Here is a 26,599-nt window from a genome sequence, read left to right on the forward strand (position 1 = left end):
ATATCACAAAAATAGCCTTGGAAAACGGTGCAATTGATTGAATTCAAAAGTTTCAGTGAATAGATTTTGCTGTTAAAGTATTCGACACCGTTTCCTCGCAAACTTGAAATGACTTTGATATTTGTCTGTATTTGTTATTTGTGTAATCTAATGAGATTCCTGATAATGACGAGTCTCAAAGGTTTGTTTAAATGAAACCATTGAGAGATTTTAGTTGATAGCTAATTGCTTTCATGACTTTCAATTTACTTGTTTTTCAAAAAGTGTAAACGTATTCTCTAACTTTTCCCCATCTTGTTTACCGCACTACTGAATGCAAGTTGTTTGGTTTAGTTTAGTTTTTATCTGGTTTGATCGTTCTTTTATTTTTTTTCAAGTGAAATGCATAGACATTGAGTTTCGGTCGTTAGTAATGCTTGTTGTTTATACTTGATTTTGTTGTTTGTCTTTTTTCTTAGGCTCCCTAAGGGCAGTTTTCATCGGCACTCGAATGAGTTGTTTTCTCATTTGTATAGTGGTTACGTAAAGTAATTTAATGGATAAATCAGATACTTTCAAACAATAACTGTTTTTTACTGATTTTTATTTAGAAATTTTTCTATCTCTCTTTCTAAATAAAATTTCATAATAAATATAAATTTATATGAAAACTCGTAGTATCAATTTTCAAAGAACTGTTATTTAAATGAAAGACAGCGCGTATAAATATATTATAATTCTTTTGAAAAATATTGCTCTCTTTTTTTTTATCGAGACTACGTTAAAAGGCTGCAGAAAACAGATTTAAATTGGCAAATCTCTAAGATCCATTTTTCATAAAACAAGTTTTTCAAAACGGTAAGACTTTACAATCGTAAACCTTCAACTAAAAAATGTTATTCGTTTAGCTTGTAACTGCCTATTTTACATGTCCAATTGTACTTGTACAGTTTTATGCATTTCTTTTGTACATGTCATTAGTGAGATTGAGTCAAAAGACTACACATTAACACTGAATGGAGACAGAAATCAAATTTTCCCGAACAATTTTATGCAAATTTTAGCCAAAATTAACTCGAAAACATGGTTGAGCGGGTTTGGAACATTATGTGCGAACGCACATAACCGAGCCCTTTGGTTTGGTAAATTTTGGTTCTTTAAATACCATATATCTTATAAGACTCCCTTATGATTATCACTTATGCAGCAAAAACTGCTGCGCAGTTAATTTATAACATCTATGAATAACTTTTTTTGCCACATGGTACTTGGGTTTGCGAAAATTTTACTGGTTCTCAAAATAATTCAAGTTATTTCGACCACTGGTTTTAGACATATCGGAAAATAGCTTAAATTCTTTAATTAACGATGCGCGGATTTAATTTATTTCAATGGAAAATGAAGTTAGCGATTTTAACCAAACTCTTAGATACTCGTAGCATAATTTTAATCAAAATGTTCTCATAGTTATGTAAATTTGTGGCGGTAATTAGATTTAGAAATAAGTGGCCACATCTATCTGGGAATCAAGACCTCACGTTGTTTTTTATTGAGATTTGCTGGCCTAAAATTTGATCTTTTGTGTGATCTTATTCCACACTGTAGTTGTAAACTTTTTTCACATTTCGTGGTCTACGCGATCTTTTGTAGTCTCTTAGTTTGTTTTTCCCTTCGCATAATAGCTGATTTGCTCATTGGTTTCATGCGGCCGATAATTTTGCTAAAAGTTATCTTCTTTTTTTTTAAAAAAAGTTGCCTATTGTTTTCCAAGGCTTTAAGTCTGTGAGGAAATTTCATTAAAGTAAATTTTGAAAAAATTTTTTGCTAGTAAAGTTCAAAATTTGTCCAATGGATCTCAACAGTCGTCACACTTTAGACGCATACAAAGTTAAACAGCACATCTTTCTCGAGATGTGATATTGTATTTTTTTAAAAACACATCTTTTTCAGGAATAATCGATATCTTACACGATATAACGAGCGGATCTTAATGGTCAGACTGATGTCAGAATGAAGTTTTGGAAATCATATCACTAACTTATTGTTGAATTTACAATGATTGATTCTCGCTATTGACAAAAAAAAAATTTGGTGTGTAGTACAATAATACAAGAAAGTAAAGTATAATTTTTTATGGCGTTTCTTTAACCTAATATAATCAGCGTATTAGGTTTATGAATTGCAGCATCTGTTATCGAATGAGCGATTTCAGCAGAAATTCTATTTTGAGCTTCCAAGTGGGTGCTACCGCTGATGAGAACCGTCGAATTTCAAAAAGAGCGCAAAATTTTTACACGCTGATAAGGAGCTGACCTCACAAGTTGGGTCATTTTGTCATTGTTTTCACACCAATTTCACCGGACTGAATCAAATCCGATTTATGCCCGTCTCAGTAGTAAACTCGAAAAAATGACCCTCTGGTCAATTTTACACAATTGAGGTCAAGTTGCCTCAACAACCTTTAGCTAATTATTGAGTGGTAAGTTTGGACATGAATGACAAGTTGTATGTGTCCAAACATATCATCACAAGGAATTGGGATTTTAGCAAACAACAAAAGGTTCCATTGAACCACAAGCGAGATTTTAGTTGGGAGCGACACTTTTCAAGCTGTTTTCCCTCCTCTTTTCACCGTTTCTTCCCCGCTTTTCATCTTTTTCCCCGTTCCTTTTCCTTGGCTATTAATAATGCATCCATTTTCTGCTATTTTTCTTCAATTTTTTGTTCAACCAGGATTAGAAATTAAGATATTAAACGTATACTGAATTATATAGACTTGATATACATACATATGAAAAGAAAGTATTTCTGTTTACTTGCTTTCGCTTTTTTCTCTTTCTTGTTCGCATACAATTTAAGGTTCCGTGAATTACACAGCCGCTCTATTCCCCTATTTCTATCAAATCTTGGTATTTTACCATTTTTCTTTTCGCCTTTAGTCCCTTGAATTCAAGCGGTGGGTTACATTTTCCCTTCTGCCATAACCTATCCCAAAAAGGGCCTTAATTATCCGTTTTTTTTACTTACCTCTCTTTTCACTTTACATTTCTGCCATTTGAACTGAAAATCATCAAAAAATCTCCCGGTATTTTGTTATTGTTTTCCGTTAAATAACACCCAGCCTTTTTTAACTAGATACCACATGATACCTGGGTTAATATATAACCAGTTATGGTTATGACGGCTTATAAATTTTATTAGATCAAATTTAACCAACTTTATATATTATTTTGAGCCACGCTCAAATTTTATCAAGTTCACCCCTTTACACGTATGCGTAGGAGGGAAACGAATTTAAGTTCAGTGGTGGGCTAGTTTATTGCGCATCAATTCAAATAAAATTAGGTTTTGCCCTTCATTTGTTGTGTTAAATGTGGAACAAAAGTGAGCATGGAACACCCAAGTTAGCCCAAATCAAAAAATTTTCAATTTGGTTATCTTTCACGTATGCTCATATTGTGTTCTGGCTGATACGCAGCAATTTATCCCGGGGACAAGTCCAAAAATAATTCAACGGACTTCACTGGCGTTTGCTGGTTGTTTAGCACAGATTAACTTCAGTTTACAAGGCGTACAGTGACCATTAATGGCTACAGGTAACAGCATTTATCGATTATCCACATCTTTTTTCACTTGAAAACTTGCAGAATATGAAATCTGAAGAACACACTAGAGCAACTCAGAACAATTAAATTATTCATGTTTTAGTTGCATGGCGAATACAATGACAAGTTTTGTGCTCGCTTAAGGTCTTCAACAGAAACAGAAATTTGCTTTTTCTTCAGCAGTGTTTTTCTAAATAGAGACATTGAGTACCATTTAAGTGCAGCTGCAAATTTGAGACTATGATAATAGCAGTTGAAAACGACATCCTATCTGAAGTTTTTCAATTCCAAAAATTAGACAAATTATGTGTAAAGAAGCGTTACCTCCAGATCGTTCAGTGAGTAATTTTTCCTCTGTAAATTGATTCATTTCCTCATTAAACTTTTAATCAGATCTGATTCAACGCCATTGGAATTCTTTGATAGACAGGTGTTCAAGTCTCGTCTTCTCACATTCACGTTCATTGTGAACAGTTAGAAGAAAATTAGTCCCCAGTGGAAAAATACTTGCTGAAACTTGGCCAAGTCTTGAATCAAGTCTTGTCTAAGTCTTGGCTCAAGACTTTTCAAGTCTTGGCTATGACTTCCTGGCCTAGTGTTGACAAAACTTGGGAAGTATTAGGACTTGAAGCAAGACGTGATCAGCACTGATATGTTAAATTAATACTTGCATTTCGATGACAAGTCCTCATCAAGTCATGAGTATATACCACTGCTAATAAAATTGGCATTGTAGGGGGGCTTCTTTGCGAGACCTCTTGAACTTGACAGAAAACTAGAGATATTGCTCCACTTGGTTATTTTTAATCCGCAGTATTCCAGAAAAAAATAATGTCTCCAAAAACAACAACTGAGATAAAGAAAAAAATTCTATGAAGAGAGTCCTCAGGAAACAAAGAGCAAGAAGTTCGAGCAAACAAAACTGTTTCAAGCTAAATGGACAATTTATTTAATAAATAATTTACAAAATTTCAACATCAAATTGTTCCTTTGTTTTCGCGAACTATAGTTCTTCATTGAAAGAAAGCTTTCTAAAAACAAAAACAATCAGAGTTTCAAAGCAGAAAACAATTGTCGGAAGACACAAAATTTGCCTGGCTACTCCTGGTTATTCGACTTCTTTATTCAGCAAGGTAATCTGTAACGTGAGTCCGCACATAATATTCTGATCCCGCTCAACCACGTTTCTGGTCTAATTGTCCAACAATTGAGGAAGTGACAGAAAACTTTCAAAAATCAATTATTGTTGGAAAATAATGGGTTTATCCTTTCAACAATTCGTTTTAAGCTCTAAACAGTGTAAAATTGAAATAAAAATTCATTAGAGAGCCGATGATAACAGCCATTAAGGAGAGTAGGGGACAAGACAAACAACAAAATCAAATAAATCAACAAGCATTACTAAAGACCAAAATTCAATGTCTATCCAATTTTTTGAAAAAAACTAATGAAAAAGACAAAATAGCATCCGATGAAAAGTAAATTAAACAACAAGACCTTTTTTCTATTTTTTAGCAGAAAAGATACGAGAACCACTTTGTCTGAGAATAATTAACAAGTAGACAGAAAATAAAATGGGCAAAATCAGAAAAAAAACGTTTACATTTTTTCAAAACATTTAATGCAAAGTCATGTAAGCAATTAGCTATCAACTGAAGTCATTCAATGGTTCCATTTAAACCTTCATGCAAAACCATTTAGATCTATCGGTATCCAGAATGTCATGAGATTACAAAATGAAAAAATGCAGGCAAATAAAATGAAGTGATTTCAATTTTTCGAGGAAACGGTGTCGAAGCTTTAAAGATCAAAATCTATTCCCTAAAAATATTGAATATAATCAGTGGCGCCTTATTTCAACGCCAATGTAATAGGCGGTTTGTAATTACGCTGCCGTTAGTACAATGATGGGACAAGATAGCAAAATAGAGCTAAAAATCTGAAAAAAAAAACAATTGGAAAATCTATGAATTCTCGTGGTATCAAAATCAAAGAAATTAATCAAATAAAAAAATAATAATTAAATTGAAATAATTAAATTACATTATAATTATAATTACATTATAATTAAATTGAAAAATAACGCTTCTTATCTCTTTAATGAGACTACGCTTAACGATTGCAAAAAAAAACAAAAAACCATTGTTTTTTCGAATACAATTTTTTTAAAACCGTAATATACAACAACCACCGCAAGTTTTCAACTCCAATTTTCTAAAGAGTGTAACTTGTTGCTGCTTAGAAATTTAATTTTGAATGTCAAATTTGAGACTAAATCGAAAAAAAAGCACATTTTCACTTAAAAAAAGCAGAAATCAAATTTTCGTGAACACTTTTGTGCAAACGGTGTTGAAGCCAAAAAGCCATATGCTTTTAGCTGAAATTGTTATATATGTACATTTGCCTCACTTCTGCCTTTAAATTGACCCGTCAAAAATTGAGGTTTGATTTGAAACCATTCTCTTCTGGAACTAACATAAAAATCAAACAAGGCAAAAGTACTTCAAAAAACATACAGCACCCCAATAAAACCCGAATAATTTTTGAATTAAAAGTTTACACAACAAGAACAAAATTGATATTGCTCCTGCTGCTTCTCCAATAAAACAAAACCTAGCAAATGAATCAAAATAGTTAAATTGACCAAAAAGTCAATATTTCAAAAAAAATGATAAATTTTGGATACTTATCTAGTTACGTTACCAAAAAGCGTTATGTATTAGATAGTGTTAGTTATGTATTAGATCTAAAAGCATTAGATAGCTTCATAAATATCTCACTAGACACTAATTTAGAGATTTGATTGCATAAATTTGGTCATAAGACTACTTAAAGAACATCAAATGCTTGAAAATCTAAAGAATTCAATAAAATTGACAAAAACAATTCGTTGGAGCCTTAAAAACCATGAGCTTTACTAAAACACAAAGTTGTTTCATTAGACCTTATTGGATTAAAAAGTGACTTGTTTTTAATTGCACATTTAAATTAGAAAAGCTTTTGTGTAATTGGATGAAAAAATATTAAAAATACGGACCGAACTAGACCCATACAGACCCGAATCCTTTTTCATCGCAAAAATTCAGCAATAAGATCAAAACTTGCCTTGCTGTTGCTACTCGGCTTTTATATAACGCAATTGTTCTAAAATACTTTCTAAACCTTTCTTTTTTGGCTACTGAAAATCTTAATATATCAAAAGCAAACTATGCATGTTTTATAAATATTGATTTAGTATACCGAAAGACCTCAAAAACGTTACTTCAGGAGAATTTTCATTGACACCGAAAACACAAATAGCCTATATCTGAACAGAGGAAGATTTTTTCATTAGTTTTTAAGTCTGCAGTACCAGTCAAACTGGTCAAAGGGGTCCAAATAGGCATATTTGATGCCATTTTTAATGAAAAAGGGAAAAATTAGCTGACACTTTTGCCGAAAAAGTGGGTTCAAACAGTACACCAACTCTGTTCCATCTCTAAACGTGAAACCAATGAGGCTACTGTCGCTAAATTTATCATCTTGTTTTTTTTCGAAAATTGATCAAAAATTTAAACAAAAATGCAATCAAAAGAATGGAAGTTCACAAATTTTTTAACCTCCGTAACTCCTCGAAAAAAGGGAAAATCAAAAAATCTTTTAAATCTTTTAAACTAGAGATATTGCTCCACTTCGTTATTTTTAATCCGCAGTATTCCAGAAAAAAATAATGTCTCCAAAAACAACAACTGAGATAAAGAAAAAAATTCTATGAAGAGAGTCCTCAGGAAACAGAGAGCAAGAAGTTCGAGCAAACAAAACTGTTTCAAGCTAAATGGACAATTTATTTAATAGATAATTTACAAAATTTCAACATCAAATTGTTCCTTTGTTTTCGCGAATTATAGTTCTTCATTGAAAGAAAGCTTTCTAAAAACAAAAACAATCAGAGTTTCAAAGCAGAAAACAATTGTCGGAAGACACAAAATTTGCCTGGCTACTCCTGGTTATTCGACTTCTTTATTCAGCAAGGTAATCTGTAACGTGAGTCCGCACATAATATTCTGATCCCGCTCAACCACGTTTCTGGTCTAATTGTCCAACAATTGAGGAAGTGACAGAAAACTTTCAAAAATCAATTATTGTTGGAAAATAATGGGTTTATCCTTTCAACAATTCGTTTTAAGCTCTAAACAGTGTAAAATTGAAATAAAAATTCATTAGAGAGCCGATGATAACAGCCATTAAGGAGAGTAGGGGACAAGACAAACAACAAAATCAAATAAATCAACAAGCATTACTAAAGACCAAAATTCAATGTCTATCCAATTTTTTGAAAAAAACTAATGAAAAAGTCAAAATAGCATCCGATGAAAAGTAAATTAAACAACAAGACCTTTTTTCTATTTTTTAGCAGAAAAGATACGAGAACCACTTTGTCTGAGAATAATTAACAAGTAGACAGAAAATAAAATGGGCAAAATCAGAAAAAAAACGTTTACATTTTTTCAAAACATTTAATGCAAAGTCATGTAAGCAATTAGCTATCAACTGAAGTCATTCAATGGTTCCATTTAAACCTTCATGCAAAACCATTTAGATCTATCGGTATCCAGAATGTCATGAGATTACAAAATGAAAAAATGCAGGCAAATAAAATGAAGTGATTTCAATTTTTCGAGGAAATGGTGTCGAAGCTTTAAAGATCAAAATCTAATCCCTAAAAATATTGAATATAATCAGTGGCGCCTTATTTCAACGCCAATGTAATAGGCGGTTTGTAATTACGCTGCCGTTAGTACAATGATGGGACAAGATAGCAAAAGAGAACTAAAAAAACTGAAAAAAAAACAATTGGAAAATCTATGAATTCTCGTGGTATCAAAATCAAAGAAATTAATCGAATAAAAAAAATAATTAAATTGAAATAATTAAATTACATTATAATTATAATTCAATTATAATTAAATTGAAAAATAACGCTTCTTATCTCTTTAATGAGACTACGCTTAACGATTGCAAAAAAACCAAAAAACCATTGTTTTTTCGAATACAATTTTTTTAAAACCGTAATATACAACAACCACCGCAAGTTTTCAACTCCAATTTTCTGAAGACTGTAACTTGTTGCTGCTTAGAAATTTAATTTTGAATGTCAAATTTGAGACTTAATCAAAAGAAGGCACATTTTCACTTAAAAAAAGCAGAAATCAAATTTTCGTGAACACTTTTGTGCAAACGGTGTTGAAGCCAAAAAGCCATATGCTTTTAGCTGAAATCGTTATATATGTACATTTGCCTCACTTCTTCCTTTAAGTTGACCCGTCAAAAATTGAGGTTTGATTTGAAACCATTCTGTTCTGGAACTAACATAAAAATCAAACAAGGCAAAATTACTTCAAAAAACATACAGCACCTCAATGAAACCCGAATAATTTTTCAATTAAAAGTTTGCACAACTAGAACAAAATTGATATTGCTCCTGCTGCTTCACCAATAAAACAAAAAACCTAGCAAATGAATCAAAACAGTTAAATTGACCAAAAAGTCAATATTTCAAAAAAAAAATGATAAATTTTGGATACTTATCTAGTTACGTTACCAAAAAGCGTTATGTATTAGATAGTGTTAGTTATGTATTAGATCTAAAAGCATTAGATAGTTTCATAAATATCTCACTAGACACTAATTTAGAGATTTGATTTGATAAACTTGGTCATAAGACTACTTAAAGAACATCAAATGCTTGAAAATCTAAAGAATTCAATAAAATTGACAAAAACAATTCGTTGGAGCCTTAAAAACCATGAGCTTTACTAAAACACAAAGTTGTTTCATTAGACCTTATTGGATTAAAAAGTGACTTGTTTTTAATTGCACATTTAAATTAGAAAAGCTTTTGTGTAATTGGATGAAAAAATATTAAAAATACGGACCGAACTAGACCCATACAGACCCGAATCCTTTTTCATCGCAAAAATTCAGCAATAAGATCAAAACTTGCCTTGCTGTTGCTACTCGGCTTTTATATAACGCAATTGTTCTAAAATACTTTCTAAACCTTTCTTTTTTGGCTACTGAAAATCTTAATATATCAAAAGCAAACTATGCATGTTTTATAAATATTGATTTAGTATACCGAAAGACCCCAAAAACGTTACTTCAGGAGAATTTTCATTGACACCGAAAACACAAATAGCCTATATCTGAACAGAGGAAGATTTTTTCATTAGTTTTTAAGTCTGCAGTACCAGTCAAACTGGTCAAAGGGGTCCAAATAGGCATATTTGATGCCATTTTTAATGAAAAAGGGAAAAATTAGCTGACACTTTTGCCGAAAAAGTGGGTTCAAACAGTACACCAACTCTCTTCCATCTCTAAACGTGAAACCAATGAGGCTACTGTCGCTAAATTTATCATCTTGTTTTTTTCGAAAATTGATCAAAAATTTAAACAAAAATGCAATCAAAAGAATGGAAGTTCACGAATTTTTAAACCTCCGTAACTCCTCGAAAAAAGAGAAAATCAAAAAATCTTTTAAATTGAAACTTTACGCTTCACAAGCTTTCTAGTGATACCAGTCACAATCCTGTACGATGAATATATATACCGTTGCATAAAGCTGTGCGTTTGGCTTGCATAGTTGATGTATGCTGTTGTTGCATAATCATGTGGACGAAATCAAAATCTTGCCAATAGATTTGTGCGACACATGCCGAATCTTCTTTTCTAATTTTTTAGGCTTCCAACGACTAGGTACTAATCAATGCTTTTTAAATGATTTCAGCTGTTTTGGTCCGAAATATCTTTTTCAATTACTTCAAAAGCTTCAAGTGTCTTCTAAAGTTTTCTAACATTTCCTAAGTTTTTTCTAAAATTTCTAAAACTTTCCACAATGGTTATCCATAGTGACTTAAAATATCGGTTCTTTTCCAGTGCTCAGAACAAATGATTATTCACACAAGAATTGATTTATCGCTGTGGAAATTTGAAAGAACTCGGGTAATAGCTTGCGATTTTTTGAGCGATTTACACAATAAGTTTGGAGCCGAAAATGAAAAAAGTTTCAGAATCAACTACGTTCTTTTCTGACTATCAGGGAGGCATCTCAAAAAATCCCATTTAAGACATAACTCATCGGTCTTTGAGTTTATAATTTGCTGCAATGTATAATTTGAATCGTGATGTATAATTTGGCTATTCAAAATGAAAGTTTTTACATCATCAAGCGAGACCAGAATCACGTCTAAACCGTGCAAGGAGAAAATTAGAGATAAACTAATATCGTAATGCAGTGAGAAAATCCTCGAATGCAGGATGCTTGTTGCCAATTTGTATCCTTTACTTGTCAAATTCAATCTAATCCTTGAAGATGAGAAGAAAATCTCATTAGAAAGCCAAATCGCTGATTTCAAAGATTCATTGAAACCAAATGGCAAGCAGGGCTGGTTAACCCAGTGACAATATTCACAGGGAAATTCAACTATCAAACTGTCAAACGGAATCAAAAAACGTAGAAGCTCAAACCCTAAAAAAACCAAAGAATTGAGTACAAAAATTTAAATTACTCTCCATGACCAGCAGACCAATTGAAAAATGATAGCCAAACAAACAAGCATTTTGACCAATTTCGAGAAAAAAATAATGGCATTGCTAAAATTTTTGAAAATATCTGAAATCCAAATAATTTTTCATTAAACCGCGCAAACACTTTTAGAAAGGACACTGAAGATAACAAAACACAACACTAAAAGCTCTGACGAACATGTCTAACAAAAAGAAAAGAAATCCAAATTTTCATTTATAAAGGTGGTAAATATGGTGATATCATTATCCTCCAAACCATTTCATTGTCTCTAGAAAAGCATAACATCTTCATGCTCTAAAGAGGTAAAAAAACTACTGAAAATAAAAAAATCAAATAAAGCATTTCAACAAACTGGAAAACAATCATCAAAATTATTTTCTTTTTAGTGGTTTAGGTCTACGTTACCAAAACCTATGGCACAAAAATCAGAACGAATATAAAAAAAAATATCAAAATAGAAAAGAACTGTGACTTGCAAAAGACCTCTATGAATTTCGAGAAAAAAAAATTAATTTCATACTCATCAAACAAAAAATGAAAAAAAAAATGACGGAAAACCTGAAAAGTGACTTATCATTTTACCTTTAGGCCCCCAACATTATCTACCCTCCAATCTGAGTGTTACACCTACCTGGGTGTTGTTACTCTTAACACCTACTGGGTGTTACATATTCAGCCCGTTTTGAATGCTCACATTGTTGAAGATTGTGTGAAAACATCCAACAAAAAACATAGGAGTCAGGAAACATAATCCAAGTATCATTATATAAAGATTTTTTTTTTGGTGAAAAACTAGTCCAATGACTCTGAATAATTTTCCGTAAAATTTTCTCAAAAAAGCACTTCATCCCATAGGAAAACTTTATTTTTAAAGCAAAACTAGGCAAAACCTGTACTGCTCAACTTTTTTCAGGCAGTTTTTGCACTGCCTGTTTTTCAGACAAGAGTAAAAATTTCGGTAATTGAGTAATGAATAGACACAACTGAGTTACCTGATCTCTGTCAATTGTTTTAACTAAAAGTGCTGATTTTGAAAATAGGGTATTCAGGTATCTATAGTTCGTTGTTAGTTTATCTAATTTTATCTAATAATTTCTTTACCTAGGGTTTTTTCGAGTTCTTAATCTGCTATAAATAGACTAGGCATTTAGTGGCTTGGTTTTTATAGGCAAATCTGACTAGTCGTCTGAACATAGAGAAAATTAATATACCTTAATTCTAGAAGATTCTTAATTAAATTTATTTTTTATACGGTAAAAGTGTACGGTTATAAAGGGATTAGCATTTACATCTTTTTTATGTGCAGTTTCACTTATTTGAATACAGGGGAGTTGGTTGACTATATAATATAATGATCAACAGGCCACTAAGTAGGCAATGTTTGGGAAAGAACCCTGGATGACAGCAGAAATAACTCTGGACGTATATCAGACGATTTATTCCTGAATAATTTAACCGGCGGCACTCCTTCCAGGAGATGAATAAGTGAAGCCTTTTTGTGAGCAGGATTGCCTTCTATTGGAAGAGTTCGCAAGTTACGTTGAACAAGGTGGTATGGACGGACGATCCAAGTAGGCTCTTATAGGTTTACAGTAACTCTATGTACCTGATTGGCAGTGGCCTAAAGTTTTTCTTCAAGAGGTTAACATTCTTGTGGTTGGGTTGTTGTGAGAACACTGACGAGTTCTTCTCGCCAAGTGCAATCTTGTTTTAAGGATATTGGTTTATCAAGTAAATTAATAGTTGAATTGAGAACCTGGCATAGTTCCCAATCTTCGAGTCACGATTTAGTTTTAATTTAGTCGACAAAAATCTCGCTGAGAACTTGGGTTGTCTGATCAGAGAATTTGGATTGTCACTTGGATTGTCTGATCGTTGAGAACTGAAGTCTGGATTGTCTGATCAGGGCTTTGCCAAAGTCTGCGCGATCTATTCATAGTATTGCGCTTGTCTAGTTTGATGAAGTTAGACAAACGCAATGCTCCGAATAGACATCACAGACTTTGGAAAGGCCTTGATAAGCAGCGACAGCAGCAGCGACACTCTGCTGCTGGGTTACAATTCACTTTCTCTGCACAACCGTTGTCGATATGAGCAACGCTGCCTTGGGTCGTGTATATTTCGTAAATCTAATCCATCACACCCGGAGTTTGAATAATGATATCAGTGTCTGCATAGAACAGTCTTAACAACGCCTTTACGCTCTGATGAGAACATTTTAAGAGACCGGATAGTCTGATCGGAACCAAAGGCTTAGCTCCCCACCGAAAAATTCTAACTAAAATTCTAATTAACGTTTTGTTTTGCATTTTTTTTAATTCTCCCGTAGGACAAATAAACAGAGTTATGTCTATTTTCTGAAAACAATATAGACATTACTGTTTTCATTAAAGCCAATCTCGGTTTGCCTGCCCCAGCCGGAACCGAATGGTTATCTAGCAAGATCTTGCAAGATTTTTGCAAAATCTTGCAAGACGATGCATCGTCTTGCCAGATTTTCTTGTAAGATCTTGCAAGACAACCATTCGTCTCGAAAGAATCTTTAAGACACCCATTGGCAAATGCAAGATCTTGCATGATAACCATTTTTTGCAAGAATCTTACAAGATAACCATTTTTCGCAAGAATCTTACAGGATCTTGCAAGATAACCATTTGGTCTCGCCTAGGGTACGGATAAGTGCGCATACACAAAAAAATTTCAGTTTCCAAAGAAAAACAAATTTCAACTAACAATCAGAACTGATTTTGACGTCAATGACATCAGACGAAAAACCTGTTAAATGAACAACAAAAAATCTTGCCGTCTAAATTCCACTTGTTGTTTTGTACACCGATAATGCTGACACGTTGTTATGCTTTGAATGTATACTTATACGTTGTTGAATTGAAACTTTCCGAACTTCTGTTATTTTCCGACAGAGTTTATATTGGTGCCGCGACCCGGGATCGAACCAGGGACCTTTAGATCCGCAGTGTAATGGATCGCCATTATACTGAGCAAGTTTCCATTCTGGCAAGGGGTCATTTTTCTTGCTGTTTATTGCGTCAGCCAACTCCTTAATCAATGAGGCATTGTCCGGTATCGGAGGGGCAGGTGCAGACACCTGCGGACCACTCCAACTCAACGGAGTGGGCCCAACACAAGGGTATGTTGGCTGAAAAACCGGAGTGGCCAGACCAGGTAATATATTACTTGTAGTTGCAATCGGGTTTTCCTGATGTGTGCCGGATGGTGATTGCATATCAATCAAAAGGGGTGAATTCGAATATATTTGTTGTGGAAAATTAGTAACTGATGGTGCGATGTGCGCCTGTACATTTGGAGCAGCATTATTTACGGTATTAACGTTTTGGTTGACTATTGATGGTCTGTGCTGTGGAAACCGCCAATGACTCATATTTAGGACAAAATTTTTGCCAAGAGGGATATTAGGCATATTTGGGAAAGGAGGAGCAACGGAACGTACGACTTTGTGTACTGGGTTATTATTATTCTGAAAATTGTTGTTGACGAGAGGCTGGTTAATCAAAGGGGCGTGTGGAATGGGAGCAGTGAGATTAGGTGCGAAGACTGGGTTCGGAATGGGAAGGTCTTTAGGATGAGCGGGTTCGGAGTTGTGCTGTTGAATGTTTGGACTTGGTGGGGCGCTTGGGTGCAGGGTAACGTTTATTGCGGGGGCTGGATGATTTGTTGTCGGAAAAGGAGGAAGAGTGGCGTTTGGTGCTCGGGGGACAAAATTAATTTGTTGTCGGGAGCATATTTGCTGGGCCAAATTATTCTTCGGCAGACTTGATGTTTCCGGTCCCCTGGATTGTGCGTGTGGAAGAAACTCGGACGCATTATTTTGATTTTCTTGTGGTGCGAACGTCTGTGGTGGAATGCGCTGTTGAATGGGCGGTGAAGAAGCCCCTGGGGCGTGTACAGAAGGTGGCTGACTATCCGCGGTTCCTTGGTTAGTTATGGTTGGAAGCGCCACGCCTTGCTGGCCTGTTTCATCAATTTGCGCCCTTAGGTGCGCCTGGTACAACGCCTGTGTGTTAGCAGCAGCCAAAAAGTTTTCAGGTGGAGTATAATAAGGATCGAGTTGCTGTAAGGTCTCATTGCTTAAAATGTAATTGCCTCGACAATTTTTTGGAATAGAATGCCTTGAAATTTCAGTGTTCTGATCTTCCACTGTTTTGCCGTTGCTGTGGCTAGGACATTCTGGAGGGTCAATCATAACATCTGGTTCACTAGTTTTCTCATTGTTAAAACTTAAAGCAAGTGAGGTGTTGATCCAGTCCTGGACAGCCTTTTCACTTCTCATTGAGCTTCTAGCACTTGCAGTTGTTTCAGATTGGCTACCTTTAGAAACGGCGTCCAGCAATTCAAATTCTTGCAGAGTTGCCTCTGCCAACCGTTTCCTGTTGTTTTCCTCCAGTTCATCTATTTCCATTTGTTTTTTCTGTTTAGCAAGGCGAATGGCTGCCTCATTCTGTTTTTCAATTTCTTCGCGCTTCATTTTAGCAATTACGTAATCATGTTTACGCTGACTAGATGTTTTTGACGAGGTCATAATTGAGGGAAGTCTAGACCGAATGGAAGCCCTTGGTTCCTGGAACTCACTCACTTTATCATCAGCAGAGTTGATATAGTTTCGTGCTGAAGTGAGTATCTTGTCATTCTTCGTTGTCATTGCTTCCAAGTAAGACTCTAATGAAGGAACAAGTGCACTTGGATCCTCTGTTTTTCCAGCAAATGCAATCAGGTCCTCATTTTTGTCTACAACAGTCATAAATAATTCGTTGCACTTTGTTACTAGGCGTTCAACTTTCACTCGCCTACTTTGACTATTTATACAATGAAGAATATCTTCATGTATAGCATGCAATTCAGCTTCACGCTTTGACCTGGCAGCGTACAACTTTTTGACTTTTTGATCAAGACTATTAGACATCACGATGTTATTATTTCCAAACACCAGCAAAACTACCACAGCACACGGTTATCTATTATATGCACACTCCAAACAAATCAAATCCACGCAAAACAAACCCAACGCAAAAGACACCAGACACAGCTCACTGTAGACAGTCTGTAAAACAAACCACCCAAAAAGCAAAGAAGGTCGTCGAGCACACTGTGCCCGGCAAAAACAGAAGTGGAGCGCTGAACGCTATGCGCTCAACGCGGAGGGAAGCAAAGGACACACGGGAAGTCGAGCGAGCAACGCGCGACGAAACGGAGACGTTACGGACGGAAAGTCGAGCGAGCAACGCGCGACGCGACGGAAACGGGACAGACGAGAAGTCGAGCGAGCAATGCGCGACAAAACGGAAACGGGACGTGCGGGAAAACGAACGAAACGGGACGGTGGGAAAGAACGGGCGGGAAATGAGTTCGGAGAGAACTATGTTAGCAGACCACAGCAAAAACTCAAGCAAACAACCTAGCCGTAACTCCAGAACAAACTTAAGTCACACCCTAGGAAGAAGGAGAGAAGCTACTGCAAGACAATCTAATATAGTTCATAATGGGTCTATAACGACAAATTTAACGACAAACTAATTTAAGGCAATGCAGTAGTACACTAAAAGGATGTAAAGGTCAAGAAACTTACTAGCCGTAACCCCAGAATAAACTTGAGTCACATCCTAGCAAAACCCCAACCACAACAAACAATCAGCATACTAACGGTATTAAACAAACTACAGCAAAAGTGAATAAACTACAATAGTGTGTTTGTAGACTAAGACAGTTGGAAAAGTCAAGAGACAACCCAGCCGTAACTCGAGAATAAACTTAAGTCACACCCTAGCATGCAACAAGACCAAACCAACTAGCAATCATACAGTTACACACAAACATACAACAGCAAAATCAATATACTACAACAGGGAGGCCTGTAAACTAGTAAAGTTGAAAAGTCAAAGGACAATCCAGCCGTAACTCGAGAATAAACTTAAGTCACACCCTAGAAAGCTATAAGACCTAAACAACAAACCAGCATACTAGCATACTCAACATACTACAGCAAAACAGCAACATACTTCATCACATATGACATACTACACTGAAATCCAGAAACGTAGACGGAGAAAACGAAAAGCAAAGTCTTGGGAGAGCGACGTTATTGAAAAAAAAAACGGAACACGGAGAAATGAAAAGTTAAAGGACGAAAAGGATGCGGACGAAACGGTACATAAATGAGCGACGAGAAAAATTATAGGGATTCGATCAATTTTTTTCTGTAGGCCGGAGGTTGTAAAAATTTTCACAACTTTTTCTGTGTAATGAGTTTCACTCAATTAACGAACATCCCGTACTGAACCTTAGATCGGACGTTTATTAAGACTTGCCAAGTCTTGGCCAAGTCTGACAAGTCTTAAATGTGTTATGATCATAGCTCTGAATCAGTACTGATATCTAGACTTGGAATTAGACTTGCCCAGTACTGATATTGACTTGGCGTTCAGTACGGGCTTCTTGTTAGAGAAATTGATTTTTCACAACATTGTCAAAAATTTAAGCCTTTGTCCAATTTTTTCTATTTTTTTGGTCAATTTTTTGCAAATTCTTGAAAACGGAACGGTAATCCATTAAATTGGAAAACTTTATTTTCGAAAATACGGTTTATCAATATTCGGTATTGATTTTATAAAATTTTTAGAATTTCATCAAAATTGACCAAAAATTTTCAAAATTGAACAATTTAGCATAATGTTTTCTCGATTTTTTATATATCAGCGGTAATTTTTTGATATACGGACCGACTTGATCAATTTTTTTGAATTTCTGATAAATCTACCAAAAAATTTTTTAAAATCGATGTTTTTTCATTTCTAAAATTGTTTTTTGTGGGCCCCCTTACCAATGTTTTCTACAAAGATTAGTATAATTCTACTACACCAAAATCCAAAAAAAACTCATGGGTTGGGTTTCTTGCCGTCTAAATTAACTCAATATCAATTTACGACTTGCAAAATTTAAGAAAAAAATTGGGTCAGTCTTACAGTTTTTGAGATGCAACAGGAGACACTTGACACTTGAAGATACATCTTGTCAAGTGAGGTGTGTGAGATGCATTCCTCTACGGGTGTCGTGTGGTGGTAGGGAACAGTCAGCTATAGCGGCAGTTTCACTCGGGTTCGTTTCTCATTTCGTCGAACGTTGATGAGCTGGGACGTTCTTCCATCTTGGGATATTGTTAGTGTGGGCCTTAGTTTGTCTCTGACTGGATTGTAGGTACGAGTTTGTTGCTGATAAACGATGAATGAACACAATCACACCGCACCTTGTTGGCTCAAATTGTACACACTGATCACAACGCCCACTGCATTTTGACTATCCGATGCCACTTGTGTTGTGTCTTTGTGTTTCCGTACTGAATCACAGTGAACTACGTTTGAGTGCTTGAGAGCAAAACAGACCCACTGTGAGCTGTGTGTGCGCTTCAAAGTGAACACATCTTTTAATGAGTAGCGGTGCTGATAATTGGTGTTCGTAATCCCGGGTCGCGGCACCAATATAAACTCTGTCGGAAAATAACAGAAGTTCGGAAAGTTTCAATTCAACAACGTATAAGTATACATTCAAAGCATAACAACGTGTCAGCATTATCGGTGTACAAAACAACAAGTGGAATTTAGACGGCAAGATTTTTTGTTGTTCATTTAACAGGTTTTTCGTCTGATGTCATTGACGTCAAAATCAGTTCGTATTCAACCGACAATTGTCTAGATAACCTAAAAATATTAAGCCGAAAACCAGCTTAATCGATACACATAGTGGTTATATTTACTTAAAATTAGGTTAAATGAACTTTTTTGGAACTTTCTACGTATATTAGAACGTATTTTATTAATTCAGAACGTACGCATTTGAATACTCGATTCTGATTGGCTAATAATCTCGCTTACTTATTTACTTCGTAACAAATCAGGGTTAGTTCTTTATCCATGGTGTAATTGAGAGATGTTTTCCTTAAAACAAATGTGCCTGTCAAATCATTTTATGTGACAAATGTTAAAAATTTCGTATTTTGTTTACATTTGTTATCCGTTTAGGTATGATGAAATGGATTAACGAGCGGGGAAAGAAAATTGCAAATGACTCTGCAGCTTCGGTCAAACGCCGACTCAGCAATTCATCTCAACAACTGGAACAGAGCATATCTGAATGGGTCAACAACAACAACAACAACAATAACAACAATAACAATATCAACAACAACCTCAACCAATCAAACAGTGATCACAAACTTAGCAATGAAAACTCCAGTTACAATAGCAAAAGTCTGGGCAATAGTCTGGACAAAGTTAGTTCGTTTCGAGGAAGTTTTGACACAGCTGCTAGCTCTCCAGAGAATATTACAAACCGAAATGCAACTGAACCAACTTTGTTTGACAAAACCGCAGAAGATCTTCTCAAATCGATTCAACAGCTCAATTCGCCGAATCTCGATGAGCAGAATGACGTTGCCGACTTTGGCCAGGGACCGCGAACTGTTAACTCCTCAACTGATAAATCCGAAAGCGAAGTTATGCTTTATGAACCAACGGCTAGCGCGGCGACCAGCGATGAAACTTTGCAACGCGAGGCTTCGTTAAAAGGCGCGGCGCGGAAAGAAAAGTATCGATACTCGAAATGTACCAGTATTCTATCCGATGATTCGCCTTATTGCTCTATAATCTTATCGCCTCCTGAAGAAAACGAAGACGGCCATGTGGACGAATCTGTTCAACCAGCCGAAGAACTAAATCGGTTGTCGGTTAAAAACGAAGATAATTGCGACGTTGAAACTAGCGCAAATTCGCCGTCAGTTATTAAACGGCACCATTTTTCTAGGTCAACAGCTTCGCTAGAAGTTCCTAGTTTCAATTTTTCGAAACCAAGTTGTCTGCGGAAAACGAAGGGCGAGTTAAAACATTCAATATCTGAAGACAGTGCCATTAAAGGTGTTAGGGATGATAATTTGATTTTTCCAACAATTCCAACAGCTTCCTTAAATGGGAATGCCGCTAAGATATCAGCCAATCAGAGGTCGAGCTCGGGTATCAAAGCCATGTCCAAAAAAGGATCCATATCTAAAAACGCCTGTTTTTCCACCAGTTCTCGCGCAAATTCGGGAAGCAGTAGTTTAAGCAGTGCATGCGAGGAAGTTAAACAAATTATGACAAACTCATATCAGATTAAAAACTACAAAAGCACCGCAAGTTTATCCCAAATTCCAAGAAGCCGGGAATCTGATACAAGCGGCGTCAAATCTGTGGACTTGAAAGATTTCGACACTTTTGCGTTTCGTCTACGGAACACATCCGCAAGTTTGGGATCACGCGATAAACTTCGTCGCCAGAACAATTTGAACCAATCATTTGACGCCACGTCACCGTCACCACCTCGCATTTTATCAGACTGCTCGACGCCTGAACACGTTTTACACGACTTCAGAGTCGGCTCAACGTCGGCATTTTACCAAAATAATTCATGTCATTCTGAATGTTTGGTCGGTTTAATAAGCAGATGTAACGGGCAGTTGGAAAATATACAACGGCGGGTGAAATTGATTCGGGAACAAATTACCCGAGCTTCATATGAAAGGCGATCGCCATCAAATGATCTATTTTGGGTAAGAAGTGATTTAAAATTTCGGACCATATAGCTGTCTTTGTAAAGTCAAAACTAATCTCAGTTTTTTTTCTGAAATCCATGAGCCAATCCCCGCATCGGAAGTGTGAATTTCGTTTCATGAAAATAATTTTTCAGGCAATTTTAATTATCTCTAATTTTTCAGAAAAAGGAGCAGCAAAGAAATATTCGAGCTCGTGGCTTTTTTTCCGAAAACTGCGACAAAAATGTACCACCTGTCTCAATTTTTATAATGGACATTTACACATAGTTATATCCTATTAATTAGGCTCACTCTTTGTGAATTTAACGCATAATTACGTCATTTTTTGTCCCTGAAAACTAATCATTTCAGCTCTGTCTCGAACCTTGCTCTCGACCCATACACTGCTTTTTTATACTGAACGTCAAAAGTAAGTGAGCACCCCCTAATTTTACCAAGTAAAAATTCAAATTTCGAAACAATATTATTCCATCTTGCTATAAAATTTTGAAGAAGATTTGTACACTATTGATCCCCTTCACTAGTCCTCCCACCTAATTATGAAATTCAGATAAAAGGCAATGTGCACTTACCAGGAATCCCAATATAAATATGATGAACTCTATCCAAGTTTCGAAGTAAAAAGATAGTCGTCACAAGATCATAATTTGGGATATTTGTAGGTGAATTTTGCGTTATATCTAAATTTCATAGGTAGGCGAGCGGACTAGTGCTGGGGATCAACAGTGCAAAAATTGCGTTCTAAAGTTGGATCTAAAAATTGTGATCTAAAGTTGGAGTAACATTGCCTCAAAAAATTATTTTTTACTTCGTGAAAATAGGGGGTGCTAAATTACCTTTGCCATTCTGTATATTTGTAACGAATTTTCAGCGCATTGAAAAATTTGAACGTTATCATCACCTCCTTCAAGTTTTGTACGCTTATCTCCCACGTTTTTCATGTCGAATGTTCTCAGAACGTGCTAAGAATTGTTCTCAGAATTTTTCTGTCACCTCTGAGTTTCGAATTTCTTTTGAAAAGGGTTGAAGTGTTTAGGGGTTAAAAAGCTATAGAAATTTAGTAATTACTCCGTAAAAAATTGGTGTTTTGCAAAAATTGTGTAGAAAAATTGTGGGAGGTGTGCTGAAAGGGTTCACATTTGAAATTGTTCAAAGTGCTGGAGTTTCCAGAAAGTGTCGGGTTTTTAAGAATTTTTTTTAGTTTTTCAGTTTTTGAACTTTGAAGATGTTTAAATGATGTAATAACTGTGTTAATCAATATACCGACTTTTCTAAGAAATGCTGCGATAAAAGCTGATTAATTGTTTTATCACCACTTTTGATGACTACACTTTGATTTCTACACATTCAGCGCAAAAACATTGTATATTTAGTGGATTTGAATAAAACTGCATCCATGAAAGCCTCGAACTTTGACAAATATTATTTAACGCGGCGACAGAGTTGAAGAACAAATTCTCGTACCGAAGACTAGAAAATTCAAAAGAATTAGCTCTGATAAGATTTTGGGGCAGTCGAAATTCATTGTTGCAAACCTGTGAGGCCACAGAAATTACGGCATTCTAAGGAGGAAAGAAGTTGCGGCACCGTAGGGAGGCAAATTACTGTTTTTTTTTGTCTGAAGGATGCAGAATTTCCAACAGCTCTATTGTTCCGGTGTGTTTCAAGCAAGTTTGATTAGAAAAAGTTATTTTTGATTAGAAAATAATTCCCGTGGAAATAAACCCCCGCTTGTCTCTTAAAGAGCTGCTAAATTAGCGCGTTTGGCCGTGCCTCATTGGCCATGGCATGCATTAGCGGCCCGTGGGACTTGATAGGAAACGATAACAACCAAAACAATTATCAAAACAAAAATTTAAATTCAAAATTGGGTATTATTTCCGTTGAGTTTTTTCCGTTGTTGGTTTTTCCTAAAACCTTTGTGAAATGACTGAATGACTTTTTTTAAATTTAATTCATTGATTTGCAGAAATAGCAAAAGTTGTTAAAGTAAGCTTTTTTGTCAAATCTTTTTTGTTAGAAACGGAAAACTTGAGACGATAGCTGGTTTCACCAAGGAGCTTATTTTGTGCTTTTGTTTTAGTTCTGCATTATTGGATCACTAACTTTTGTTTTTATAGTATTTGGTAGCCCGACTGTAAATTTTTCATTTCTCTCTTCTCTTTACATGTTCTTTCTGCAAATTTTTGTATGTTCTGTTCATTTCTTGTAGGTAAAACCGTGCAAGATGAAACGTGTGATCAGATTTTGTTAATAAACTCAGCTCCACGTTACCACTCATCTGCATGTATTTGTCCACCGCACTGTCAAAAGCGATTGCTATAAACTATTGGGGCTAAAACGACTCGAATCGACTATCTTCAGATTTCTGGCCTTGCCCAAGTTATTTTTGCTTTTCTGTAGGATATATATTCCACTTGCTGCTTGTTAGTGTGAAATGGTCGTTATATAATCATATTTTGCCCAGAGTGAAAGTGACGACCAGCTGAGACGAATGAGGAGGAAGTTGATGACTGTTGAGAGCAACATGTCCTACTTGGAAATGGAGAGTGAATTATTCCCAGTCTGCAAACACCACTCCAACCAAGTCAAGTGAGTTCTCAACTCGTAGACAATGTTGCTATCATAGCCCCAACCAAAACAAACTCTGATCCGACCATCACCACCGGAGCTTGCTCTCAGATCAAGTCAACGCTGAATCATGATCTTTCAGTTCTGTATTTTTACTATGGCCATGGTGCGATCATGTCACTTTTAACACTGTCAAGAGAAACTCTGATCACAAATGAGCTCTGATCACACCGTCCCAGATTATAATATTACTCTCATCAGACCGCAACAGACCGAAATGATCTCTGATCAGACCGCGCGAGGCCAAATTTATCACTGATCAGAGGACCCCAGTCTGAAATGATCTCTGATCAGACCGCTCGAGGCCAAATTTATCACTGATCAGAGGTCCCGTCTGAAATGATCTCTGATCAGACCGCGCGAGGCCAAATTTATCACCGATCAGGGAGTCCCAGTCTGAAATGGCGTTTGATCAAAATAATCTTATCATCAGTCTCAAGGGGGTCGCAAAGTTGACACATAAGCTAACGTTTCAACAAACTAAACAAGGTTTAATGCAAATTTAGCTCAACTCAATTAAGATCAACCGATGTTAATGTTAAAGATACAGTTAAGGTTTGGGATGTTACGGTTTTTTGCTAACTTTTTTGGTATAGTCGTTAGTTTTTCGGTTATGTTCAGTACTCTAGTCGATTCAGGATGTTAATCGCCCAATGTTAATTGGTCAGGTGAATCTCCGTCCAAATTAAAGTAAAGTAAAATTTCAATACATGCGCAGTTTATTTTACAGGTAATTTTTGGTAAATTTGAGTCAGTGGGTTCAGTTAAGTAAAACTACCTGACCGTTTAGACCGTTTACTTGCGTTTAATCTAAAACTATGTTTTTTCCAGTGCGCTCAAAAAAAATTATTTCTGCCAGAGCAAGTAGTGCAACAAGAGTTCTGACGTTAAAGTGTCCTTACAGTGCGGGCTCTCAATTCTTATAATCTCACATTTATTTCGACATACTTCAGAGTGCAACGGCAACCACAGGTATCTTATTTTTCTAAAACGTTTCACCACCAGATTAAGATAAACCTACAGTGTGGTGTAACGCAACCCAACCGACAAATTTTCATTACTAACATTGAAACTTCTTTACTTTCCCTAATTTGATAAAAAAGTTTTGTCAGTAAACAATGTTTTGTTCATTTGAACTACAAAAAGATTCCATTTCACCCATTACTCCTATGATGTTTTTGTAACGGCTCTGCACGTTTTTGGGTGGCAATGGGCTGACAAATGGGTTGCGCTTTGACAAGAGTAATGTATAACTTTTACAATTTCCTAGTAATCATACCAGGTCATATATGATTTGTTTAACGTAACGGTGTTTCAAACAATAATCATATATGACTCGCTGGCCGTCATCTGGAGAAGAGTATTGTAATTTTGAATTATTTTTACAAGTTTTCATTTGAGCACGCGGTAGTTCGTTTTTTAAGCTCTCCTCCATTTTTTTTAACAAGTGAACGTTATGTGTACTTTATTGACATTATAAGGATTTTCATTTAAAAGAACAACGCTTGGGTTTTCTTTGCGTGAAGTTTCCGTTTTTAGGATTTGGCGAGGTGTTGCAATCTTTGTCGTGGAGGCGTTCGTTGAGGAGGGATGGCGGAGTTCAATTTTTTTTACCTTCGAGCAAATTGGTTGTCCACTATCAGGAAAAGCGAAAACCATAATATCCTGAGACAGCTCACGTGCCCTGCTGAGCACGTCGAGATAAGGCGACTCACCACCAAACTCGATTGCCGTTAATGGTGGTGTGACTTGATACTGTATCTGCCTGCTATTAGGTTTTCTACCTTTAAGAGGTTTGTTTTTGTTCACCTTGTTCGTATGACTTGTCGACTCTACCATGTTGATTGAGAGAATATCAGTTTAAAGGTTGATATGAAGAAAGCTGAAGTGCCGTGGATTGATTTGTTGTGGCGATTAAAAGAGAAAGATGCAAACTTGGTTTATTAAAATCTCAGCATTGTTCCGGGATGCTGATTCATTAAACCAATGCTAAACAATTTTCTTCATCTTGCCCTATTTTCTCAAGTAAAAGGGTCCCTCAGTTTGGTTGTGTGCGGACTACATAATTATTAGTTTTTCACAATCTCAGTCCTTCAATTTTGGAAGCAACTACGCGTTTGCAATGTGCTCTTCCAGCTGCTAATTTTTTTTCTCGCAAATTGAATTGTGGTCGAATATGATCAGTTTGTTCGATGATGCATTTTTACATTTAATCGCGCTGTTTTTCGAGCTCCTATATTTTCAACTTTCCTATTACCAAGTGGCGTTTACTTGATTTTTTTTCATACCTTTCAAGTGATAACCTGTCCTTGTGCGATGAACTGCGATGTTGTCTCGTTCTAAAGAACAAAATCATTGTCCTCTCTAGCTGCCGCAAGAAACTCATGTTTTTCCTTAGTTTTAGTCCCTTACCATTTTTCTGCTTTATTCCAAAGGGCGTGTAAATTTTCAGCTCTTTTTGCAGGATCAAAGAGCTCCTGATAGTTATAAGCTACTCTTGTGGAAGCATTTTTCGTTCGACAGTCAGAAGTTCGATCTTAAGTTTTGAACATGAATGTGAACAATTTCATCGATATTTTATAAACTTCAGCTTCTTATTTTGTTCTAAGTTCATACACTTGTTTGAGATTTTCCTGCAAGTGGCCGCAATCTAACTAAAAACAAGCACCAAGTTTTTAAATCACTAAAAAAATTCAGCACCCGCGCAAAAAACAAAATAGAAAGAATTTTTTTTGAGCTTGAAGATGATGATCTGCCAAGTAAAAAAATCAAAGGGCAAGGAATTGTTTTGCACATAAGTACCCGGCTAAAGTGTTGATCGTGCAAGAGCTAAATGTGCAACTATACGGAAAACGAGACCACTACGTAAATTGGGAATATTGAGTTAAGCGTCTTGGAACGGGAAACTTGGCGGAAGGGACAAAAAAAGCAGCCCGAATGGCGCAGTGCGCAACAGAAAACAAGACGGACAAGACAGAAACATCAGTCAAGCGACGAGCAGCAAACAGGACGAAAAAAAATATAGATGGAAAAAACTAGATCAGCATAAAAGACATAAGTTTAAATTGAATAGCTCGTGAGTTAACTAAGTCAATACCTAGAAAGAAGTGAGAGAAAAAACTATGCAGTAAAACATAGCAGGACACACAATTTGTGGTGATAGCAAACATATTAATATTCGGGTGCGCATTAAACACTGAGATT

General features: G+C 35.8%; 1 protein-coding gene across 1 annotated transcript in view; it reads left to right on the forward strand.

Moving 5' to 3' along the window:
• The first annotated feature begins 2,734 nt into the window (after positions 1-2,734).
• The window catches only part of LOC142337118 (uncharacterized), a 57,790-nt gene continuing 33,925 nt past the window's right edge, over positions 2,735-26,599 (forward strand). Inside the window, exons 1-3 of the mRNA XM_075386215.1 lie at positions 2,735-3,575; positions 19,200-20,761; positions 23,232-23,356. Of these exons, the coding sequence (XP_075242330.1) occupies positions 3,566-3,575; positions 19,200-20,761; positions 23,232-23,356 (1,697 nt within the window). The 5' untranslated portion in view covers positions 2,735-3,565. The remainder of the gene's footprint in view (positions 3,576-19,199; positions 20,762-23,231; positions 23,357-26,599) is intronic.

Source organism: Convolutriloba macropyga, chromosome 3 (assembly GCF_964194025.1).
Source record: "Convolutriloba macropyga chromosome 3, txConMacr16.3, whole genome shotgun sequence".
Classification (NCBI taxonomy): Eukaryota; Metazoa; Xenacoelomorpha; order Acoela; family Convolutidae; genus Convolutriloba; species Convolutriloba macropyga.